At 39.2% G+C, this 19,018-nt stretch overlaps 1 protein-coding gene and 1 long non-coding RNA gene across 2 annotated transcripts in view; one reads left to right on the forward strand and one right to left on the reverse strand.

The window, feature by feature from the left end:
• Positions 1–2,723: 2,723 nt before the first annotated feature.
• LOC132376217 (uncharacterized) lies at positions 2,724–13,298 on the reverse strand. The gene is made up of 3 exons (XR_009506246.1): positions 13,244–13,298; positions 8,493–9,198; positions 2,724–2,757 (listed from the first exon to the last, which is right to left on the reverse strand). It is a non-coding gene; the product is annotated as an uncharacterized LOC132376217 (long non-coding RNA).
• A 298-nt stretch (positions 13,299–13,596) lies between these two features.
• TFB1M (transcription factor B1, mitochondrial) overlaps positions 13,597–19,018 on the forward strand; it is a 74,609-nt gene continuing 69,187 nt past the window's right edge. Inside the window, exons 1-2 of the mRNA XM_059940954.1 lie at positions 13,597–13,782; positions 16,536–16,687. Coding sequence (XP_059796937.1) covers positions 13,650–13,782; positions 16,536–16,687 — 285 coding nt within the window. The 5' untranslated portion in view covers positions 13,597–13,649. The remainder of the gene's footprint in view (positions 13,783–16,535; positions 16,688–19,018) is intronic.

Genomic DNA, 19,018 nt, shown 5'->3' on the forward strand with positions numbered 1-19,018 from the left:
CTGCCTATGTGCTTTAGGTTTTACACTGCACAAAAGTAGCAAATCTAAGGAGACTGTCACATCATAGCCATCTTATGATTCTGTAATTTTTTTGTATTTTTATCATAACTTTGTTAACTTCAGAGATGAGTGAGCTATGTATTTATTAAGGCAGTCTTGTGGCAGATGACTATAAAATGTCTTTTTTCAATAGGATTGGAATATTATCACAGTCTGATTGGACTTACGAAAGAAGAATACGTTTGATTATTAAAATATCTTGATGATCTAACAAAATTCAAAATAACCTATGTTTCTAAATAAGAAATTGCTTTTCTTACTGAAGTACTGCTTTGTATCTTAACATTTTATAAAAATCTCTATCAGCGTCAATACACTGCAGTTCACATACTCTGCCATGTGTTGTTTTTTTTTTTAAGATTTATTGATTGATTGATTGATTGCTATGTTGGGTCTTCGTTTCTGTGCTAGGGCTTTCTCTAGTTGCGGCAAGTGGGGGCCACTCTTCATCGCGGTGCGCAGGCCTCTCACTATCGCGGCCTCTCTTGTTGCAGAGCACAGGCTCCAGATGCGCAGGCTCAGTAGTTGTGGCTCACGGGCCTAGTTGCTCCGCGGCATGTGGGATCTTCCCAGACCAGGGCTCAAACCCGTGTCCCCTGCATCAGCAGGCAGACTCAACCACTGCGCCACCAGGTAAGCCCATGCCATGTGTTTTTTGTGCCAAGTGGGATTGTAGAGTTCCTATTTTAAACATATAGGCACTTTCATTATGATACAAATAACTAGGTAGTAACTAATATTAATTTAGCATTAATAATATACAAAGTGAGTATTAAATTGATATAAATTAGAGATTACTATGTAATGATCTGCTAATTACATTAGAGCACTTGTTTATTTGTTGCTATGGAAATTTCATAATTAACTGCTATTAAACTTTTGGGCTTGTTACATATCTTGTATTTTTAAATTTAATTTTTTAATTATTGTGATTAAAAATTCAAATCATGTATTATATTGTTGAATAATTTGATTTCTATTATTTATTCAGAATTATTTTATGTTTCTGTCACTGTAATTAATGAGAAATATATACTATACTAACTTCAAAAAGACGTTTTACTTGAGAGTGGGAACCTTTCTCTAATTTAGGCCAAGATGTCCTGTGAGCTAGCAGCAGCCCTGATTCCTCCACCAATCCTATGATGGAGAAGATATTATTTTTCTCTCTTTACACATGAGGAAAGAGAGGCTTAGAAATGTTAAATAATTTGCTCAGTGTCAGAGATAGCAAGTTATGAGCACAAGAATAAGCTAAAATAGGGAGTGACCATGTCTGTTTTGCTCACCACTTGGATCTCTATGCTTAGCACAAAGCATAGGTCATTAAATTCCTTTTAAATGGCTGAAAGAACCATGTCGCTTTGAGCAAATTACTTAAACTTTCTTAGTCTCTCTTTCCTCAACTGTTAACAAAAAAAAGGGTAATAACAATACCTGCCTCAAAGGTCATGGTGAGGCTTAACTAAGAGCAGCGTTGTAAAGAACTAAGCACTCCATATGCGGTAGCTATTCATGCCATTATTTCCTGCAATGTCCAGGGGCTACAAGAATTAGTCTCTATTTTCAAATTGGTTGGAGTCCTATTAAAAACAAGAAGACATTCACACAAATAATTAAAGCGCTGCAGAATATGAGTTTATCAGATTAGCCAATAGAAGGCCAAGCCTAAGGCAAAAAATGTGAAATAACCAACATTCAGGACACCTTATGTACATTTTCTCTCCCCTGGGGTCCCTCAGGAGCCCTACTGCTTGAATAGCTGGCGATGTGGAGTAGGTTGGCTCGATAATCACTTCCTCAGTGTTGTCCTTGCTCCCTCCACAAGGGGGACTCTACTCCCTCCTCCAGTGTCCTCCAGGATGGGGATGTGTGTGTGTGTCCCTGCAGGACATTTGGTCCTGTGCAAAATGTCTGTAGGACATTTGGTCCTGTGCAAAATGTCTGTAAGACATTTGGTCCATAAGACATTTAGTCCATACCAAAGGTCCTTGAAATTTTTTCCTATCCAAAACATCCTTGAACGTGTTTGGTCCATGCCCAAAGGTTTTAGACAGGCTCAAATTTCAAGGACCTTTTGTCTCCATGGCCATTTGGGGCAGAACCAAATGTCTGCTAACTGTGTGTGCAGGAAGGCAGGAACCATTTGAAGAGTCAGTTGTTCATTTCCGTTCTTCCTGCCCATCTCAACTACATTAAGTACCCAATTAAGGTTCATGAATGAATGAAAGAAAGGGGAAGGAAATTACATACAAAACAGCAGAGATGTAGAAAAGACAAGTACGCAAGAGGAACCATGGGGAGGCAGTTCGCAAGTCCAGAACATAAATCTGTTCAGAGGGTTTTCAAAAGATAGATCAAAGGAAGTAAAACCTCCACCAGGGGCAGCTCTGGTCTGTTTAGCTATCAGCCACTTCATAACTTACTTGCAGCCCCTACCCTTGGATCTGCTTTGACAGGAGATCTTTAAATGTTGGGGGGAAATCACTTAACTGCTATCTGATTCTTCATCTGTAAAATAGAGCTAATGACACTGACCTTCCTCCTAGAGCTATTGTGTGGGATAATTAATTAATAATTGCAGACTCTTTTGAGAGTATAAAGTGCGACATAAATGCTAAGCATTATTTCCATACAGTCTCTGCTGGCTCTTCGAAAGTGCATTCTGGTCCCGTGCCTTTGATCTGCTGTTATCACCTGAAATAGAGCAAACAAAGCCTTTGTGTCATTAAGCAAATGCATAATGAATGCTATTCATTGTTAAAGGTTACTTAGCGCTCTAACTTTTTTTTTTCTTTTGAATAGGGACATCCTCCTGTGAGAGGATTATGTAAGCTAATAGCTAATGTATCAGAGGAAAGGGGAGAAAAGAAGCAGCCATGGCAACCAGAGCCACGAGGCCCACGCTTCGGCCTTCAGAGGAAACCTGTGTCCACCTCAGAGGGAGGATAAGAAAGAAAACCAGAGGGGAAGATAAGCAGAGGAGTCAGTGGTGGCAAATGGCAGGCCAGGGCCTGTGTCTCCTCCTCCCACCGTCTCTCAGCTTATCGCATTGAATACAAGATGCCATGTGCAATATTTGGGAGGGTGAAGGATTCATGCAAGAGTCAAGTTTCTCCATCGTTGCCCTTTTCCACAGGCCCCTCCATCTTCACTGGTGCTTTACTGGGGAGATTGTTTTGCTTTTGAATATAACCTTTTCTAGAGATAGAGGTGGGCAGTGCTGTGATCAGAAAGCCTTTATCCACCCCTGCGTTCCTACTGATGCTCGTTTATCTCCACAGAAACGGACCTCGACTCGAAGCCCTGCAGATACCAGTGCAGTTCATTTACTCCAGAAGCAATCGTCCCAAGGTTTTAAAGGTAAGCTAGGTGGCCTGATAGAGACACACTCTCCTCTAAAATGGGGAAAAGCTCAAAACTTGTAGATTGGTTCCTTTTATTGGATATTAAAATATTGGAACAGAATTACAATTCCCTTATGTGTTTCCTTTAGACTTAGACCGAAGAAATATCGCGTTCATTGATTTGGTTTAGATTTTGCAGGTTTAGACTTTTATGCTCCAACGCAGTTTTAAGGTATTCGGTTATTTTACAAGTTAAATCTTTAAATGTTAGGGTTAACTTTTAAACCATGTTTTTCAAAAACTATAGAAATTCACAGTGCACTCCTCTCCCTCTATTCCTTAAAATAATACCCAAAACACAACCCTTACGTCCCCCTCTATGTTTTACTGCCTTGACTACAGAGATTTTATGTCTCTTATTTGGCATTGCTGTTTATTGTCATTCCTCCGTAATTCTGGGAGGTTTTGCCGACCTGATTTTATTTCAGTATCCTTTGGAAGATCTATCTTCACTATGCTTAGTTAACTCAAACTTCAGCACTGTTGGAAAAAGCTAGAAAATCTTTTTTAATGTGGAACAAGAGCGCCACCAAGTGGCCAGGCTGGGCATCCCTTCGTGCATCCTTCCAGATTCCGCCCCCCCGCCACACATTTTTATTTCATTGGATTATATAGAGCAGAAGTGTCCCTAAAGATAGCTAACCCAGCCCCTTCATTCTTCAGATGAGAAAATTGAAGGTCAGAAAGGTGAATTTCTTTGATCAAGCCCACAATGCCTCATGACATGCTACACTCTTCATTTTTTCAACAACAGTGCCTCACACCTGGGATTGAACTTCAGGGTCAACCAATCCAACCCTCTATCATACAGATGGGGAAACTGAGGCACAGAGTACGGAAATGGCTTCTCAAGGATCACAGAGCTGATCAAATTTGGACAAGAACCCAGCTTTATTAACACTTAGCCTGGCATTCATTCTCCTACTAGACCAGCCCCATGTAAAAATGTTTTCTTTCGACGCCTTGATTTATCATAACTCTAGTCTTAATAGGTGACAGCAGTATCTGAGAATGAAGTGGTCAAGTTTTCCCTTCTTCAAAATAAGTCCACACCAGGGGAGCCCTTTGAAAGGCAAACTTCATTCTCATGAAGGAACTGTTCCTTGTGGACAGGTATAAAAATATTTCACCACTTTTGTTTATATGATATTTAGGAGGTGATGAATTTCAGTGAAGGGAATTAGAAATTCCAAGTGTATTCTTTTGGCTTAAGGAAAATACTTATCCCTAGCTCAAAACGTCTTGATTCTATGGTTTGATTGCAGGCATTAGAGAACTTTCTTTGGCAAGTTGGGAGGAGTCCTCACTGTCTTTGAACTCCCTTCCCTCTAACTTCAAAGTCATTGTAATAAAATAAGAAAGGTCCACAGCACTGAGGATTCCTTATCACTCTGAAAACCTCTGAGTTGCTAAGTTCTCAGGGGGAATAGGGTTTGCACAGGGCAGCAGGTGTGTTCCTGCCCCACCCCGTGTCCCTGTGTCCTCCTAAGTTTCCCTGCAGCTGTGATTCCAGGCGGACTGACAGCTTCCCCCCCCCGCCACTGCTGTCCTCCATTTTGAGGGCTTGCGGGAGCTCCCCCAGCTTCTAGTGGGAAAACTATGAGCTGGGCTTCACAAAGTTTTTCAGCGTGTCCTCAGCGAGATTGAGGCTTAGTTGTCCTAGAGCCCTAGCATTAAACTACTCTTTAACCACATTTAATTAACCTTTCTCCCTTTCCCATCACAGATTTCCCATTTCCTCCTCTGTGCTTCCTGGAATTACCTCCCATATAAACTACCTACATCCACATCCTTGCCTCAGGATCTGATTTTGAGGTGCTACAAGCTACGATATTCATACTGTAAAGAAGCCCTGGTTCTGCCTTGGTGGCGGGACTGGTCCTCCAATAACAGTGTCTCCCAGAGGTCCTTCAGCCTGGCCCTTGTTCCTGCTCATGGGCAGATGAACCGTGAAGCTCGGGAAGTTGAAGCGACAGGCCTCGACTTGAGCAAACCTCTTGCAAGGCCCTGGGAGGGTCCCTGGAAATATACTCACGTGGTTGTGCGTTTTTGTAAAATTTGCAAAAGTAGGCATTTTAACCACAGTTAAGACCATTGTCTCTGTCCAGGTGATATTCTGGTGGCCAAGACCACTTTGGGAGTCTGGCGAAAGTGGAAAGTGAGTTAGGAATACATATTTTAATTGAACTTTGGAAAGATGTTTTAGAACATTTCAGTAAAACAAATGCAAAATTATAGACTCCTGATTTGTGTGAATATGGAGTAGGCTTTCTGTTATCTTTAAATGTGTGTATTTAAAGAACTGAAAGAAAATTTATATTAAAAAATAGTGGGTAAGAAACAAAAGCAATAGAGTGATAAATAGAGCAATAAAGTCAATAGAAATTATTCTTATATCAAGAAGTGAATTGCAACCCAAAAATTCATCATATCAAATGCAGTAATTTATTAAGAGGAATAAATAAATTGAGTAGAAGTAATGAATAGGCTTATGGATTGTTTGATAACCCAATTAATAAAGAGAAGTGAATCATATGAATACATTGGAAAAAATTAAATATCTTGATTATTTGACACCAAATACTGACATCAGTGACTCTAATACAAACTCATAATACGTCATTACAATGAGGATGCCTATGACAAATTGGTTAACGAGTGTCATCAATTCAAAGTATTTAAAATTAGACACAGCACAAAAAAACTTGAAATGCCCTAAAAATATACAGATCATATACGCAAAAAGCTTAAAAGAGATTTTCCAAATTTGACAACAATCCTAACTATTTATATGACATTGCCAATAATGAGTTTGAAGCTGCAAGAAATGTTTCTAAACTATCAGAAATAAAAACCAAGTTTTAATCAATCAGAGTGGATCTCAAAACCTCCTCATATGAAAAAACCACTGAAGAGTTTGCTTCCAAAAATGTCAGGGAAAAATTATGAAAGCAGTTTGAAAGGAGTTAATTCGTAAAAGCATTACATTACTTTTCAGATGTTGTGATGTTTGTGCTATTTGTCACGCTTGTAATTTCTTTCATTATTCCAAATAAATAATGACTCTCATATCTAATTTTGGATTCATAATTTTGTATTCTTTTTCTTAAAGAAAGCCTCCCAAGTTGTATTAGCTTCCATATCTTCCCAAGGCTCCCTCTAACAGTGAACATGATATACGAGACCTTAATCCTGCAACAGAAAAGAAACAAAGTGCTCTGTCTTCCACTTAATATACCAAGAATGGATATGTATCATGAGACTTTCCAAAATCAATTCATTTAAGAGAGTGAGAAAACAGTATATGATCTTTCTGTTATGACATGAATCATTATATTTTACGATAAATTAAGTTGGGACTATATACATTTATTCAAGAAAAGAATTACCCACCTACTATATTTGATAGTGACCTACCCTGCTGGCATTTCCAAAACTTAGAAAGAAAGAAAAATGTCACATGAGTTAGTCATCACAGGGGAATGAAGGAAAACTGACAGAGACCTTGGAAAAGTAGACCCCGATACACTTCTTAGGCTTAGGGGCCAATAAGAAAATAAGACAGTGTGTTACAAACTGCAGGTCAGAATCCATTATTGAGCAGTAGAAACTAATATATTGTAACAATCATTTTTTTAGAAAAAAAATGATTAAAAAGAATAGACTAGTTTAGGAAATAGATTGGATCACACATAGTTAGGTTAAGTGTTCTATGAAACGTCTGCATGTGACAGTATGTGTGTACAGGGTTACAATGTAAAAGGCATTTTTTACTGTGGATCACAGTCTAAAAAGTTTGAAAAGTACATAAAAGGGATATGGAGTGGCTGCAGATTTCAGCATAAGAGAATAAGAATGACAGAAACAGTTACCAGAGTTCAGGTTGATTATTTGGGGCCAATTATTTGTAAATTCACTGGAATTTGGGAGGCATTTTTAATAGAAATAATCGTTTTAAGTCATGATTGGATTCCTGAGTGAAACCACAAAAGCTTATTAACTCAAAATATAATATATAAACTATAGTATGATATGGTACAATGTGATAAAATATATGGTTAATATAATGACACTATGTAATATAATGAACACAATACAATATAAATTAATGATTACAGTTATTACAGCCCTAAGCCGGCACTCTCATTTCCCTCCCCACTGTCTCCCCACTGTCTCTCCCATGCGCAAGTCTCATGAGCAAACTGTTTTTTATATAGTCTACAATTACAGGATTTCAGTCACAATACTATGTGTATACATTTCAAAACATGATTTAACATTTGGTAATGATAATTTAATACTTTGTTTTGCACTGCCACTTGATTTGGTTTAATATAACTGTTACCTAAACCTTTCTGCCTAATTAGAACCACTCACCCTTCCTTGTCCTCACAAAAGAACAACAGAAATATTGAATAGGCTAAAAGGAATAAGGTTTTTAAACTGGGTATGAGTAAGACCAAATGACACATTTGTTTCAAAGTGTAACATTTGTAATTCCAGCCTTAAGATAAACCTCTGATGTTAAAATTGTCAATGTCTCTAAATAATGAAGTAAAAGAATAAAAAGTCAATATGCAACAGCCAAGCTCAATAAAAATCTGCAGAAGGAAAAGTCATCTTTCATGACAGCCACAGAATAATAAATAGGCAGGTAATCCTCTGAGCTTACTTTGTCATATGTTACAACAACAATATAGGAACTACATTCTAACGGTTATTTGACTTCAGTACCATAAGAGTATCAACAATTCATAGTTGATTATATGTAACTTGATATAGATCTGCTAGATATGTGTGTTCAGACAGGAAGAGAAAAGGGAAAGAGTATTAACATTTATGAAGTATCTTCAATGTGTTGGGACTATATTTGATCCATTATATGCATTATCTTATGAGGTAGAATGATACATAATATTTTATAATATGTTAATATTGCAAAAATTTTTGTAATGCTATAAGTTATCTGTTACTATACTCATAAAGATACTGTACTAGTGTTCTGTTGCTACTGTAACAACTTACCATAAATTTGTTGGCTCAGAACATAAATTTGTCTTCCAGTTCTATAGTTCAGAAGGGTGAAATGGGTCTCACTGGACTAAAATCAAGATGTCACCAAGGCTGTGTTCCTTTCTGGAGGCTCTAGGGAAGGACCCTGTTCCTTGCCTTTCCATCTTCTAGAGTGTCCCCACACCTTGAAGGTTTTACCCGCTCGGCTCTTGGCCTTCCTCCTCCATCTTCAAAGTCAACAATATTCGACCACGTCCTTCTCACGCTGCTTTGTCTCTGGTTTTCTTTCAATTCCCTCTTCCACTATTAAAGGCCCTTGGGGTTACATTGGGCTCACCCAGATAATCCACGATTGGACAGTTTAGGAGAGGGGAAGTATAGTATGACAGAGGAATATGGTAACTTCAACAGCAGTCTGAAGGCACTGGGCTCCAGGTGGGCCGCAAGGGAAAGGATAGGGTGCCAACAGACCTGCTCTGGCCCTCCTCCTCTGACCAAGCCTCTCCATCCTTCTTGCTTCTGTTTTCACCAATCCCTTCTCAACCGGAGGAATAGGCAGCCAGCTGCTGTGAATAAATTACAACTCACTAACTCGTACCGACAAGAATGAGGATTCCAGGCCAGGTGTGTGCCCACCGGCACTGCCATCCTCCTATGGCCTCGGCCTACACTCTTTGGTCTTTGGGGCTTGAGCTAGAGATGCGCAAGGAGAGGGAACCTAGAACAGAGAAAGAAGGAATAGATGTGGCCTGACTGAGTGTCTAGTCTACCCCATAGTCCCTTTGCTGGGGAGGGACAGGGAGCTGTCACCAAGAGGCCCAGGGAGACCCATTTACTTGCTGTACACACAGGCTCCTCATTCACAGAGCAGTTTGTTCCCACGTAAATTTTTTAATGCATGGAAAAGCCTTAAATGCAAATGTATTCATATTCACAGTTTTATTTATTCTTAACCTTTTTTTCTCCCAATTAAATGTTGAGGCTTAAACTAATAAACAATTGATATAATACAAGCTAATTATTTTCGCAATGCCTTTAGCATATGTTGACTTTTTTCTTCATTCACAAAAAGATTTGCTTTATTCTGTAGGAAAAATCCCTACCCTCAGCTCTGAGTCATCCTGAGCAGAAAGGGTTGCCTGCTCTCACCACCTCATTAGGATACTTGACAACAGTTCGCAGATCTTTGGGGATAATCAGCAGGCTTTCAAATACTGCCTGGAACAGTGATAAACACTATATTTTTAAAAAATAGTGTAACTCTTACATGGTTCCCTCAGGCAATTAGCCTGTGTTGCTTGCCATCATTGCCCTGCTTCCATCCGCAAAGAATAAGCATTTGATAATTCCTGGCCACATTTAATTTTCTCTGAAAATTCCCACATGACAGAAAGATACTGCTTTTTGTAGCTTTCAAGTCTCTTTCAGGGAACTGTAAAATGACAACCTTTTAGAATTAGCACTTTTTCTGTAAACAGACACTAAATTACTTATACCAAACAAAGTCACCTATGCATTTTCATTAAAATAATACTAAAATGATAAGTAATTTTCCTATATAACCATTCTGGGATTTATGAGGATTAGAATTTTGTACTATAGTTTAGTAGAAATCACTTGTAGTTCTTCATCTGCAGTGATAGGTGGGGCTAGGAATTTCTGTATTAATTATAATATTTTAGCATATTAAAATTTATATCTAGATGAAGCAGATACTTCAAAGCTTCAAAACTCATGAAACTGCATACGTCTCTTTTAAGGTATAAAACTGTTTGCATTAATATGTGAAATACACTACTAAAACACCCCCTGCTGATTTCATAGGCTTTGCAGGGAGTTATGCAGAATTTTCTGAAAACTAAAAGACTGAGGATGAGATATTTATGATGATAAAAATTAGATCTCAAGAACTATTAGAAACTTGGAAGATTCTCTTAAGGTGGAAGTTTTAAATTCAGTTCATCAACTATTTAATACACACCAGAGGTAAAAGAGCCTAGCAGAGTCAGAAGATTGGAGTTTGAGCTGTGCCCTTGCTACCAGCATAGCAGGGCACACTGAATATCTTTATAAACCTCCACCACGGAACTGAAATGAGAATTAACTGAAGTAACTGTTTTGGGAATAAAAGGTCATCACCTCTCAAATATTGATTATTAAGACGGCATGGCATCAGACAATAATCCTCATATTTAGATGTGGAAACAAATTCTTAGGAATCCACCAATTCTCCATGTAAATGTGTTTTTGCCCTTTAAATTTTTGTTTTGTTTTTATGTTAATGTTAATCTTTTAAAAAGTTCATGTGAGCACATTCTGGATCATCTGAATATCCTCCTTGTAACTGCCATGCAACATGTGTACTCATGATAGCATCAGTGCCAAGTAATTTGACTTCATTTGTTTCGAAGCTAATGAAAACAGACACAAGCTGACTTAACATGTAGCTTTCATGTTCCTCCAAGAGAAAGGCAAGCGACAATGGCAAAACATCTGAACGAAGATTTGGTGGTAGTTTGGATCCAGAAAATTGATGAGAAAATTCAATCATTGCGTGGTACACTATAGCATTTGGCAAGCTGAACTTAAAAAAAAAAGAATCCGCCAGTCTGCAACAAGAGCGGTGATTCAACATCATGCATCATTTGTATTGCTTTTGTAGCTTTAAATATGTATTTACTGTAATTGTGCTTTAGTCATATGAAAACTATAAACTTAAGTTTATATTCATATTCAGATTCTATATATATATTTTTTAAATTAGAGCTTTTTTTTTTTTTTAAACTTTGGGTTTATTTATTTATTTATTTATTTATTTATGGCTGTGTTGGGTCTTAGTTTCTGTGTGAGGGCTTTCTCTAGTTGTGGCAAGCGGGGGTCACTCTCATCGCGGTGCGCGGGCCTCTCACTATCGCGGCCTCTCTTGTTGCGGAGCACAGGCTCCAGACGCGCAGGCTCAGCAATTGTGGCTCACGGGCCTAGTTGCTCCGCGGCATGTGGGATCTTCCCAGACCAGGGCTCGAACCCGTGTCCCCTGCATTGGCAGGCAGATTCTCAACGACTGCGCCACCAGGGAAGCCCCAGATTCTATATATTTAAAATAAGATTATAAAAATTAAAATTAACATACATTAATTAAATAATTAACTTTAAAATAATTTAATACTTGAGGGGTGTGGCCAAGATCAGAACTCAGAAAAGAAAGAACTCAGGTTGTCTTCTCTCTAAGTCAAATGACCTCATCTCCCTCTATTTCTTCACATAAATAAGGATAATAATCTCATCCACATAGGACTGTTGTGAGGAATAAATGAAACAATGAATATAACTGTGAATGAATACCTTCCCAGCCCTTACTGTGGAAAGTAAGGGCTCTGAATCAAGAGTCTAGACTTTCAGCCTACATTTCTATGCCACCTTGGGCAAATCACCTTACCTTTATGGGAGTCACTTCCCAATATTCTAAAGCTAGGAGGTAGATCAGATCAGATTATCTTACAGTTCCTTTTAATATAGCTACAACAGCAGGTGGTTGGGTTTTCCATTGGGATTTCAATGGACTCCTCATTTCCAAATCATACCCACAGTTACTTGGCTCTCCATTAGATTTATTTTAAACTTACTACTCTGAGAAATATAAAATTTTATGATTCACTTGTGACCAATGAGCAATTCCCCAAAAAACAGGGTTAGAAAAGCTAAATTCTCCCATCTATCAGAGAGATTTTTAATATCTTTCTTTGCTTTGTTGTTTTCCATCCTAGGCAAGTCATATGACCTCTCCACTGCACTGCTTAAAAAGCAGGCTCTGGACACAGAATTGTGAATTTAAATCCTGACTCTACCACTTTTTATCTGGGCAGCCTAGGGCAAATTGCTGAACCTCTCTAAGCCTTTATCTTTTGTAACAACTAAGGAGATGATGGTCCTAAAGCACTCAGCTGTGAAGCCTGATACTTTGGAAAAGCTCAGTGAATGTTAGCTATTATCAGTATTATCATGTTTAATTTTCCTTCCCTTTCATCCTTCGTTTTCCAGTTGCTACAAAGAGAGGCTTGCAGGATGAAGGGGCAATAAGAAAACTCTGGGGAGCTATGCAAGAGGCGACAAACAATACTCAATTCGTAGGCAGATTAGCAGATAGAGCAGCCACCACACGCGTCAGGAAACTTAGATTGGATCTGGGTTCTACAATTTTCTAGCTTTGTGAGTTTCATTAAGGTATCTCACCTCTCTAAAGTTTTTGTTTCCTCCGCTCTAAACGGAGGCTAGTAACATTTACCCTATTTATTTCACAACACTGTTAGTGAAAGGTTCAAAAACAAGTATTTGATATATACACGAAAACACTTCCTAAAGCCTAAAGTACTAAACAAAGCGGTTTTTCTAATTGATGACATTTTGAAGGGACAGGAGTTGGGTTCTACTCTGGCTCTCTCACGAACCACCTGTGCTGATGTTGTTTAACTCCTCTGGGCCGCATTCACCTGCCAGGTAATTACAGCTGTAACCGCCATCTTTGACTGCGGCTTTACCACACAGCATGCACTGCTCTACGTTCTGGATCTACACACCAGGAGACCTCTCTCAGCGCCACAATTTTAAAGCAGACATTAGGTTCACTTAACAGATTAAAAAAAAAAAAGTAACAATAAGGCCAAGACAAGTTAGAAACCTGCTATCCCGCACCTGCACTGCTGAGGTTCTAAAAACACCTAACCATAAGAGAGTTATTAGCAATCAACAGCTTTGACTCTAATCACCTGCGACCCCTCACAGAGGGGCTCTAGGTACGCCCATCCACCAGGAGAACTTCATCCACCAATCCCTGGATCCGCCCCTCCCCGTTCCTGCCCAGGCCCCGCCTCGCCCCGCCCCCCCGGGCCGCTCCGGCCACCGCCCAACCACTAAAGCCGTAGACGCCTCCCCCGCCCTCACGTGCGGAAACCAGCGTGTACCCAGACAGCACCGCGCTTAACCGGACGGGGAGCATGCGCCATGTGTGCGCCCGGACTTCCTGTTCGCGTCCCATCGCTTCCGGCGGGGTACGTCTGACCAATAAGGTAGGCTCGGAGGCGGGCTATAGTTCTGCCCGGCTCTTCGCCTGCCTTCACTTAAGGAACCGCGGGGGAGGAGCTGCGTGAGACCTGTGCGGCCGGGCCGGGGCTCATGGCAGCTTCCAGGACGCTCGGCACTTTTCGTCTCCCGCCGTTGCCCACGATTCGAGAAATCATTAAGTTGTTTAGACTGCAAGCCGTGAAGCAGCTATCCCAGAATTTTCTCTTGGACTTGAGGCTGACAGGTGGATGGCTTATCAGTGCTCCCCGGATGTCTTCCCCCCGCGTCCCTGGGGCGTGGGTCGGGGGGGGTGGTGTCGCGCGGACCCTGCGGGCGGGTGACGGGGGTCAGGCACAGGCGTGCAGTGGACTTAAGTCAGGCCCTTCTGCCGCTTTGAACTGAAAGAACTCCGGAGTCCCGCCGCCCGGGGGACCTGTGGAATGCGTTGGTTGCTCAGGGGTGTTTGCCCTGGGCTTTTGGAGGCAGGTTGTGCGGACGCCGAGCAAACACTAGGCGTAGAAGGGTTCGCGTTTCCTGAAAGGCGGTTTTGGAATTCGAGTCTCGGTGTGTTTACAATACGAAATACACTGCACGTACTGACTAGATTGGCTTTTTATGCAGTTAAATTAGAGCAGGGATTTTATCAGTAACAACGTCGGAAGAGTGTCAGTTTCATGGGCTTCGTTATTTAAACGTTTACCTGTTGAGTCTAAAATCCTCGAGGGTGCAAATACTCATTTCGTAAATACATATTAAACCAGCTCCTATGTGCTAGAGCTGAAGATGGGATATGGGAGTGAGCAAGGCGAAGTCTGTCCCCAAGGAGCTTACATTTTAGTCAGTTCACATTCCCACTCCTGAAGTCACGTTTTATGAAGTAACGTTTAAAGTACAATAAAATTCACCTGTTTGAAGCGCACAGTGTGATACATTTTGACAAACGTGTATATTCGTTTAAGCTCTACCACCGTTTCTGAGTGCTGGTCGTTCTAAAAGATGAGACTTCCAAGAATACGATGTATATCAAATATGGCCCCTAGTTCACGGTTGGAATACTTAACGTTTCTGAGGTTTTGGTATTTCAGTCTGTTTGGCCCCTCTTCAGAAACTGAAAGGATCAGTAAATCACACCCCGAAAGTTCATTTTCTGTTAAATGAAGTACAGTCCACAAAGCATGGATAGGATGTTTTATTTTTTGGACATAGAATAGCAGTGTGGACAGATCGGTAGCAGTATAACTGGGTAAAAATAGCTTAACTTGGTTTCAGTTTTCTCATCTTTTAATTCGAGGAGAGCTCTACTATAAGAGCTTTAATAGGTTACCCACCTCTCAAATTCTTTGCTCCTGGTAGTAACCAGAACCAACCTTTTCTACTAGTCATCAGCCACATTCTAGGTATAGAGCCCCATTTTCAGGACTGAAAATACAGGTCTTTATATTTCCCAAAAAAATCCTTCATATACATTTTTTCATGTGAGTCTTTATTCACCTTTAGGAATAAATTCTGGAATCTAGGTACTATTATTCCCTCTTCTATAGGAACCAAAGTGAAGGGAAATTAAGGTACTTGTGTGAGGTGAGAAGCTCAGGTGTGAGCAGGGCAAGATGGAAACCCAAGCGTAGTGAATTGACAGTGCCTCTTTGATAGTCATTTGTACTTGAATGTTTCTGAAAAGTTTAAGGTGGAACGACTGTCCTACCTACTGTGATAGTTCTCCATTAAAAAAAAAAATGATAATATTAAATTCACTCCACGATACCTGTGCTTAATGCAGAATCTCTGTTCCCTCCAAGAGGCATTGGTCTCTAGTGGAGAAAGGATTGGCTTTAGGATTTACACCTGAGCTGGGGTCCCTTCTCTTCCATTTGCTTTCTAGTTGACCTCACCCAAATAAAATAATAAACAAGGAAACCGGGAAGTGTAGAGAAGTTAAACTGGGATAGTAGTTCTTAGTTAACGTGCTGTAAGGATTTGCTGTGAGAAAGCATGTAAAGCACCTATAACAAATAGATGGTCAGTGGGTGCAAGTTTTCTCCTGGCACCCATTAAAGAGAAAACTATTTTTGGATGGTTGAGAGACTTTTTTTTTTACTCTAAGCTTACAAGGGTGGGTTATCAATAATGGAAGCAAAAATGAGACTGTACGGTATTAGTGAACAATGCAGTGAAGTGCTGGTATGTTTTCAGTGGCCAAATTTCCACTATCTCAAGAAGCCCAGTTGCTTGGATTTTAATATCTCAGTCAATAAAACCAGTCTGTTGTTTGTTTTTCCTGAAGTGATGGTTGATTGCAGTGAATCCTCAGTACTCTGCTTTTCCATGATTTCTTAAGGTCTGCTAACTTAGAGAGATCGATTAATTAAAAAATTAATTTTCTCGTATCAACTTGCACGTTTGCAAAGCTTAAAAAACCTCCACTGCTAAGTGTCACTTTTTCCTGAAAATAACCAAGAATCCAAGTTTCTGCAAGTCTTATGAGCTAGGAACTTGCTGCCATTGCCATATTGACCACCAACTAGATACCTGCTGGTAAAAATAGAGACTGCCAGCACTTTTTGCTTCTGGATTTTTAACTAGCAGCACTGTGGATTCTGAGCGTGAAACTCGTCTTGCTTATTCAGATATTCAGTGTTCAACAACTGTAGAGAAGTGGTGTGTGCTTTTCCAGGCAGTTCTTCTTAGGAATTGATTGGTTTGGCAGAGGAACAAGTAGAAAAGACCATGTCGGCTAAATTTACGTTAAGGAAATTTGTTATGGTAATCTTGTTTTTATTAAGGGTTTGGTACAATTCACCAGTTATATGGTAGAATATTGAATGGCCACTATATGTTGGTTTAGGTTGAGCGTTAAATAATCAGATAAATATTCTATATATTATATATAAAAGATTAGTTGATTAATTGCTGATAAGAATTTGTGTAGATTATTTTTCTTTTTAAATTCCATATGTTGAAATTTGCCAAGGTAATCGACTGAAACTTTCTTTTCTCTAGATAAAATTGTAAGGAAAGCTGGCAATCTGACAAATGCTTATGTTTATGAAGTGGGCCCTGGGCCTGGGGGAATCACAAGATCCATTCTCAATGCTGGTGTGGCTGAACTTCTGGTGGTTGAAAAGGATAGTCGATTTATTCCTGGATTACAGGTGAGATACTTGGTGTCTTTTTTAGGAGGCAAAAACTCAATATAAATCTTCAAACAATGATCCTTAAACCCCAGGGTATCCAAGGATTCTATAGTTTGCTCCTCCAACTGCAGCTCTCCAGGCTTCGTTCCATAGATGCTGATTCCATAGTCTGGAGTGGTATAGGAATCTGCATTTCTGGCCAGCATGCCCACATGAACTGTTGGCCACAGCTTGAATAAACCTGCTTTATGCATTGATACCAAATAAACTAATTGCCTTGTGTGACCTTTTTTTATCTACTAATAGCTGTGCATGTCATGGCCCATTCTTTCAAAAATAAGTAAAACTAAGTAATGCCAATACTGACTTCTGAGAACCTCATTTAAATTCAGAAAATCATTTCTACAAGCAAAAGATGAAGACATATGCCTCATTGAGAGAGACTAATTGTTAAGCTTAGGCATTTGTATAAGGATTTTTTGAGTGAAGAAATTAAGTTGTGCCATTGTACATGTAGAGTTAAGATGAGGTTTAAATGAAATGATACCTGCATCTAAAACAGTAGGTGATGTCATATGGGAAATATTTGAAGGAATTGGGTGTGTTTCAACAGGAGAAGAGAAGCCTTGAGGGAGGGGATTGACAGCTGCCTATCAAAGGTTGTGGTGGGGAGGATCAGCTTGTTTTGGTCTTCTCTAGAAGAGAACTAAAACAAATAGGTAAGAATTGAGGGAGGCACATGTGGATTTAAAATGAGGAGGGACTTATATTTTTAAAACAGTGGCAAACAGAGGAACAGATTATATCAGGGATCTTGTAAAGGGAATTCTTCATGGGAGGCACTTAATGCCCTTAAAAGGGCCTTTGTTTGATTCCTCTGCAATTCTGAAACTTTAAAAGAGCCCTTAGCCTTTAGTTCATATGAGTAGTAATTTATTAGGCGAGTCCAGCAGAATAATAAAATTATCTACATTGTTACTTTCATACAAGAGGACAGATTGGTTTAAAATTAGGACATTCTGATGCTTTTGTATGTATTAATGGATGAATGTTTAATTTCTGCTAGAACAGTTAGAAAAAATTTGTTTGAAAATCTAGGGCTTTGTGTTCATGCCTCTGAATTTTTTTTAGAAACCTAGTGATTTTTTTCTCATTATTTTGCTATTTCTAGTTTTTATGCTTTAAACAATTATGTATTTAGTTTCATCTAATTTTGCCAGCCTTTATTGATAGAATTGGTTTCAGATTTATAACTTTATTTGAGGAAAGAGCAGTGTATCAGTGGGAGGTGGAAGTGATAATATTGTTATTTTTGGTGAGAGCATAAGATGATAAAAATAAACTGAATAACACTGCGTAATTCCCTGCAGGTTTATTTATCTAACCCTTTTGTGGGCATAGAGAAGAAGACTCATCTGACTTTTTTCCCCTTAAAGGGACATCTTAACCGTAAATCTCACCGTCTCTTACGTGTAATTCTTTCTCATTAGGCAGGGAGGTGAATCACATTTCTCATCGCCAGCTTAATTTATATATTCTCCTCTCTGGTCTCAACTAAAGATCTTTGAAGACAGACTAAAAGACAACTGTACTCTTCTCTTCTCACCTGCCCCCACTCCCCGCCTACGCAGGTTCCCGCACTCCTAACCTCTGCCTTGTTTTATTTGTCTCATGAGATTTATTATCATCTGACACACTATATGTTCTTATTTGTTGTCAGTCTCACCCCGTGGAATGTAAGCGCCATGAGGGTAGAGATTTTTGTTTGGTTTGTTCCCTGACATGTAAGAGTGCCTGGCACATAGCAGGTGTTCAGTAATGTCTCACATGGGAGATAAAAAGGTTGTCTCTCTGTCTTTGTAGGGATCTGTCTAATTAGCTGATTAAATGTGTTATTTAATGATGAAAGTGAATAATTGTGTAGCATTGATTATCAAGAGTTCTGTACTTTTTTTTCCTAACAATGAAGGTTGATTTCAAGGTAAATTACTGTGCAAGAAATGTGTATTTGACTTCTTTTTTGTTTCTGTAGAAGAGGCAAAATTAATTTTTAGTGTCTTATATGCAGGAAAGGAATTTATGTTAAAAAGAAATGTTGGGTACTAAAATATCAAATAGACTTCTTTTTCCTGTAAAGAATGTTTCAATATGTAAAACCACTCTCTTTTAGAGGTACTAAATTAATCATAAAACTCAGTGAAGGCAGAAGGAGAGTGATCTATTTTAAGGATTCCATTTTAGTGATATCTAAGCTAATAGAATTACTTTTTAAAGAAATTGTAATAATTTATAAAATGTCTGCTAGCTGAAAGTATGTCATTTGTAGCTTAATTCAATTCTTAAAACATT

Source organism: Balaenoptera ricei, chromosome 12 (assembly GCF_028023285.1).
Source record: "Balaenoptera ricei isolate mBalRic1 chromosome 12, mBalRic1.hap2, whole genome shotgun sequence".
Taxonomy (NCBI): Eukaryota; Metazoa; Chordata; class Mammalia; order Artiodactyla; family Balaenopteridae; genus Balaenoptera; species Balaenoptera ricei.